Here is a 6,710-nt window from a genome sequence, read left to right as displayed (position 1 = left end):
TTCTTCGTCGGGGCTCTTTTGGCTCTTTTTGGAGTTTTTTCTGAGTTATTTTCCTTGTCATTATTGACCCACTTTTCTCATTCTTTTTCTCATTTAGGTCTGTTACACTGGGGAGATCAATCCTAATCCACATCCCTTGCTCAAGCCACTCTGGGCTTAGCTCTCTGGGCATCTCTGGTCTTGTATCATTTTGCTCAAGCCTCTTTGGACTTGGCTCTCCGAGAATCTCTGGCCCTGTATAATTTTTCTCAAGCCGCTTTGGACTTGGCTCTTTGAGCATCTCTAGCCCTATATAATTTTTGCTTAAGTCTCTTTGGATTTGGCTCTCCGGCCATTTCTAGCCTTGTATAATTTTTTTCAGGTCTCTCTAGACTTTTCTTCAAGAAGAAGAAAAGAAGCTAAATGATAGCTACAACAACCTCACTGAAGAAGCTTATGTAGTTTTCAACAACATCAAGAAGTGTCCCCATTGTGGTGGCAAAAAGAACCACTTCACAAAGGACTGCTATGCTATCAAGGTTTGTGAGTATTGCACCAAAAACAAGGCATTCACCTTTCAAATGTAATTACAAGAACAAGAACAAAGGCAGAGGAAAACAACAACACTGCAACCATTGAAGAAGAAGCCAACACGGTTCAAATTTTATAAATGGTTCATGCATTCTCTTCTTGGGATTAAACTTTTGCATCCTCTAAGAGAATTGCTACACCTCTAAGAAAAATAAAAGGGGAATACTATCTCTAACAAGAAGGATGTTTGGGCATGATTGTCCTTTTAATGAGAATCATATTTTGGTTTAAGGGGGGGTGTTGCTCCCAAAAGGATGCACGTCGACGAGAATGCAAACTCCAAATTTCCAAACAAAGTCGCTACATTGAAGAGGTACTAACAAACACAACACACTCCCTACCCTACACATCACCTTGTCAAAGGTTTCAGCATGCACATTATCGAAGAAGCACTGAAAGCAGGACACACTCTCTACACATCACTTGGCAAAGGTTTGCAAATGTACATGTAAATTGCGGAATGAAAGAGCCCAGTCATGAATACCTGGAGGGAGCCTGCGCAAGTCAGCCAAAGAGCTCTCTGGCACGGCCATACAGGGTGGGGAACAAGGGAGACTCCACCCAGGGCTTGTAGATGGCGTCATAGTCGGCCTGCTGACGAAGGTACGCCTCAAAGTCCGCCTTGCAGGGGGGCTGCTCGAAGCTGAGACCATACATGAGGTCGGTAAACTTGAAGGCAATGTGATCGTGGTCGGAGAAGGCATCCTGCTGGGTGAGCAGGTCCGCAGAAAGCCCCGTTTCTTGCTCGAAGCAGAAGCGCTGGATGGCGAGCAGGCGGCCGTTGAAGCAGGGGTCCCCACGAAAGGCATCTCGGAAGAAGTCGGACAGCTTTCCCTGGGCCCTACTCGTGAGGAAGGCATTGCACAGCGTGGCGAGCCGGCTCTCCAGCACACATCTCACTGCCTCGGGGGTGTCGCCCTCGCAGAAGCCAGGCTCTGCATTGATGTCGCATGCCCGGCTGATGGCCTTCACACGTTCCGTCTCGCTGCGCAGCATGCAGATCCCGTCCATCTCCAGCTCCAGCGCAGCGCACGCCAACACGGTCTCCACCACTCGCCTCCTCAGAGTGGGCGACAGCCCCTCCCCGTCGGCCGCCTCCAAGATCTGCGCAAACCGGGCCGGGATAGAAGCGCCCCCCTTGCAGAAGCGCGCCTGCAGGGCCGGTTTCAGCGCCGCCTCCTCCATCTCCGCCGTACACATACTCGTTTCCGGTGCTTTTAAGAGGCACCTCAAGTGGGATCTACGGTTGAGGTGAGCGCAGAGATCTCGGTCGTTGGATCAAAAGTGTACAAAAAGCAAACTAGGGATAAAAAGTAAACTAGGGATGAGGGTGGCGGCTGGGAAAAGGACGCGGATCATAGATTCGGGAGGTCGTGGTAATCATTTGCATTGGGTTTAGAGATTTTTGAATCTTAATCATTTTTCAACATTTTCTTCTTAAGAAATCTACTCGTTGCATGTAGTGGTCAATTAATAAGGTTTGAGCATCTTCCCAAGGTAAACTAGGAAAAAAAGTAAACTAGGACACGTAAGAAATATGCAAGATTTTCATTGTCATTCAAAAATGCCCGCTTCCACCTCCTCCGTCTCGCTGCTTGTGAACGAAACCTAAGGCCGCCTGCTGTGCAAGCTAAAGGTGCACGCGAGAGCGAGAGGGAAAGCAATAACCGTTTTGTACGGCTAGTCGTTTGGCATTAAAATTTTCGATGTGGCCAAGGAACGATGGAGAATGTGTGTGTGTGTAATTTATTATAATAAAAAACTAAGTGAAATAGGGAAAAAAAACCAAGGAAGAGGATGTGTCCTCTTGTGTAAGTGATGGCATTGTGTACACCTTTTGCATCTTGTACGACGTAGATTTTCAACGTGATCACGGAGAACTCCTTGTCGATGGTGTGGAGGAGCAAAAGGTTGCAGGTGATAGGGCAAAAGTAATCAATGAGCTGGCTCTGAAGTAGTCCACTAGGTACTGCTTAGCGTGTAGTAGTGTCTTGATGTCCACGTATCTCCACTAGGAAAAGCCCCAAGCATTGTTGTGATCAGAAATCCATCAGTCTTGCTAATAGTCCAAAGCCCTCGCTAAACGATGGAAGAGTCCTCGAATCTTATAGTCGGCAAGACACTGACACATGTAGTGCTCCTCCATCTCCGGCTCCAAGTGACACCATGGGCATGTACACTGGTCTCCAAGGATGGATCTGTATCTGCCTATCTCGATTTGGATATAGTGGGAGGATGTGCAAATCTAACAAGTAGAACATCTAACTCCATGAGATAGATGGGTGTCCATATATCTAGGGCGGATGACAAACCCATCATTTGTAGTATGAAGAAAATTGTCCTTGTAGAAGGCCATTTTCACACCTAATTCGTGCTCTGGTTTTATCCATGTCCTCTTGGTATCCAATTAGATGAGATTTTGATGAATAATCCTGCTAATCTTTGTGTGCAATAAAGTAAGGGATGGAGCATGCAAGGAATACTAAAATGATGGTAGCGTGTCCATGGTAAACCCATGAAGTTCAAACCATGAAGACATATGTGCAAACCAACATGAGGTGTCCCCCTCCCTAGCCAATTTTCTGGAAGACTCGAGTGTGCCAATCTAATATATCAGTGTCGTGGGAGCTACCATATGTCATGAATGAAGGACACTAACCTAAGTGCCTCTACGCCCATAGGGGGTGCTCCCATGGTAATCACATGTGCGAGAGAGGCCTTACTATGAATCAATCGTGAGATCATGGTCTCACCAATGGTCACTCCATATCCACCCATCCATGATATGCTTGGCTAGTGCGGGTGCAATGATCAATACCAGGTCCCAAAATTTGCACTCCATATAGTAGTTGGATGCCACCAATGTATCAAACAACCAAAGTTTCATGCGAGGCTCTTGAAACTGTACTTGTCAGCACATTCATTCTAGCCTTCCTAATGTTTCGTGTCCTTATGTGAGCAATGCTTTTGGAGCCTCTTTCATAGAGAAAATGGGCCTAGTAAATAGGATCCCCAAGTACACATACAATTAATTGGACATACTCTACTACCTCTTGCGCATAAGTAAATTGAGGTGCAAATTTTACTACCCACACTATGTGGTAGTATTGAGGATCATGATCTTGGTCTTCCTAAGGTTCACTATAAGACCTCTATCCTCCGTAAATGCATGTTATGCATCAAGATGTCTCTATAATCCCTCAAGGGAATTAGCAATGAGCACAATATCATTTGCATATATAAGCATCAGAATCCATGTGCCTGTTAGGGGTGCACCGTGGTCCCCTACTTTAGAGATGTACTCGGATATCTCGTCGATGTATAGTCTGAAAAGTGTGGGTGATAGAGGGCATCCTTGCTTCACCCCTATAGTGGAGTGGATTGATGTTGACTCTCTCCCCCTTTGATGTCCTCACACATCTAGTAACTATCTCATATAAGGCCAATATCCCCCATACCATCTCACTTGGCACACCCATATCATATGATTGACGAGTCTAGTAATTGTCTCATATATGGCCAATATCCCCCATACCATCTGACTTTCGCTCCCATGTCATATAATCGACGCATCAATTGAGAAAACAAGCCTTATTACAATGTGTTAAAATGGGTTCACAATGTGTGTGCGCGCGCGTGTGTGTGTGCGTGAGAGAGAGAGAGAGAGGGAGCCTTTTTTATTAAGATCATAAAAAAACTAATTTTTTTGCCAATAAAATTTTTATATTATTTAATTATAAATGGTGCCTATATGCACATTTACACTCCCCTAATACCTTATGTAGTAGGGGAGGTGTAGCATATACAAACAAGGGGGGAATCATTACATTCAATAAGGCTACATATCATGGCCATGGTGGGTATCCATGGAGTATATAGGATATCAAAATTTACATTATGGGGATGATATGTGCAAAAAATTCTACATTTACAAAAATGGGTAGTGGGCTTCTCAGTTGTTAAAACATAACCAGTGCACCACAAGAAGAATGTTGTCAATACAAACCTGGAAAAAAAATCTAAACTAAATTTTTCTAAATAACCTTTAATTTGAATGTATAAAATTAAATAAATAGAGATATGCTTTAATAATTTCATGGAAATTCGAAAGAATAAAGATATTGAAAGACATTCAGAGATCCCATCGTGGAAATCAAAAGCATATGAATCATGATTCACTTATATACCATTTCATGATGGGCTTTCCCTTAGCTAAGTGGGACAATCTGATCCTAAGGGCTTCCTTGGCATGCCAAAAATGAGCCCTCCATGACTATAACCATCATGGCAAGTTTTTGTGTGGAAGATCTAGAGGATGTGGAAGCTGATTTAGCAAGTCCATGGTGATCTCTTCAAAGTAGATTTTGGGTATGCATGATAGAGATTTTCAGTTGGTCAAACTTCAAAGATAGCAGATGTTGGAGATACTCCTATCGTGCCTATAGATAATGCGATAGATATGTCCCCTATGATATTTCCACTTGTGAATCATGTAGTCTCGATGGTGTCAAGAACGTAGCTGACAACATAGCTACCCTCAAGCTTGCATAGATAATGGCATAAACCTATTTTCAAAATGAGCGAAAATTCCTAAGGCAAAGTTGTAGACAACTAGAGTGAGAAGTTGACTCAACTTTCTCTCGATCTTGTCAAAGGTAGGGAAGTTAGATCTTGCGATCATGTTTCTGGTCTTTTTGATGATGAGGAAAGCATAGATCGGGAGTTTGAACTTGAATAGCCTCTAAACATGATTGAAAAGTCGCAAAGGAACTTGGCTAGTTATGTGGAGAAAGAGAGGGTTGCCATTCCCCTAAGAAACATCTGAGGGGTGGGTAGGGTTATTACTCTTGAAGAAATGAACGTAGACAGTATAATGGAGGAGTAGTTCCTATAAAAACACCTCAAAGGTGACAACATAAGATCTCTTATAGTGATGAAGCTAGAGACTATAGTTGAGGAGGAGCAAAGTTTGGAATATGCTAGTAAGCAAGAGGACATATGGGACATAGGAGTCTTGGATAAGGAAGAAATTGTGGGAAAACTTGTTGGGGTAAACCAATGTCACGTAGGCTGTAATGCCTGTGATGACCGACGGCAGACCGGATGGCCATATCCGGGGTTCAGTGGGAGAGGACGCCCATGCGGAGTCATGGGCGGCCAGGCTAGTGTGGACGGCAGGCCACACACTATATAGCGTGGGGGGGATGAGGGGCAATCCTCATTCTTTCTCTATGGTGGCTGGGTGGTGAGCCAGAGGCCGTCCCGTCTCGTGGTAATGCCCGTAGTGGCGTTACGGATATCTAACACTGGTATCAGAGCGTGGTTCGAGGGGATCGTGAGAGTCCGCGCGTGAACGGGGGACCGGAGCCCACTCGACGGTTTTCATCCACAATCTTCTCACCCTTATCTCCACAAGGGAGTGTGTGGAGGAAGAAGGGCCAAAACTTTTGAAGGGAAGAACTCTTTCTCTCTCTCTCACTCTCTCTCCCCGACACACACAGCATCGCAGGTAAGAAAATTTTTGGTTGTTTTCTTTTGTTTTCTGCGTTGAATGGCTGCGAAATGCTCTCCGTTGAATGGCTGCGAAAAGATTGAAACCTGTGTGGAGGTGGGGGGGGCGCAGACCAACCCCACGAAATAAAAAACGCATGTGTGTGGGGGTGGGGCGGCGAAAACCCCACGAGAGAAGGTTTTCAGAGTTGAAGCTCGTGTGTGTGTGTGGGGCAAAGCACATTCCCCACGACCTGTGTAGAGCGGGGGAGGAGCCAACCACACGTCAACCCCAAAGCCCACGAGTGTGAGGCGCAGGAGACCACAGCGACGAATGTGAGGCGCTGAAGCTCTGCGGGGGGGCTTGCCTTGCAAAAAAAAACCGAAGGCAAAGTCGGCGAAAACCAGTAGGTAGCTAGTCGAAGCTGAAATTCCGTGTTTGTGGGGCGAAGCAAGCCGTCGCAATACGCTCAGGAGAGGGAGCGTCGTCGTCGTCGTCGTCGTCTTCTGGCATGACAAAGGCCAAGCCAGCCAGGCCGGCGACGGCCAGCCATGGGCGGCCAGCGGCGGCGGCGGCGGCGGCCAAGGGCCACAACGGCTAGCACACGCCAGCCAACCCACCAGCGGCCACCAACTGCCAAAAAAAACAT

General features: G+C 45.9%; 1 protein-coding gene across 1 annotated transcript; it reads right to left on the bottom strand.

Annotated features, from left to right (window-relative positions):
- Nucleotides 1-837: 837 nt before the first annotated feature.
- Nucleotides 838-2,252, bottom strand: LOC147639983 (uncharacterized). The gene is made up of 2 exons (XM_086775888.1): nucleotides 2,149-2,252; nucleotides 838-1,755 (listed from the first exon to the last, which is right to left on the bottom strand). Exon 2 carries the CDS (start codon nucleotides 1,753-1,755, stop codon nucleotides 1,075-1,077), a length of 681 nt encoding a protein of 226 aa, XP_086632014.1. The 5' UTR covers nucleotides 2,149-2,252; the 3' UTR covers nucleotides 838-1,074.
- Between the last annotated feature and the right edge of the window lie 4,458 nt (nucleotides 2,253-6,710).

This window comes from Cibotium barometz, chromosome 3 (genome assembly GCF_041138505.1).
Source record: "Cibotium barometz isolate CiBa-2024 chromosome 3, ASM4113850v1, whole genome shotgun sequence".
NCBI lineage: Eukaryota > Viridiplantae > Streptophyta > Polypodiopsida > Cyatheales > Cibotiaceae > Cibotium > Cibotium barometz.
Note: the sequence above shows the minus strand (reverse complement) of the source record. Positions and strands in the feature narration are given on the sequence as shown.

What these genes read in the sequence shown, in the direction of transcription:
- LOC147639983 (XM_086775888.1), bottom strand. Translation starts at nt 1,755, where the DNA reads ATGGAGGAGGCGGCGCTGAAACCGGCCCTGCAGGCGCGCTTCTGCAAG.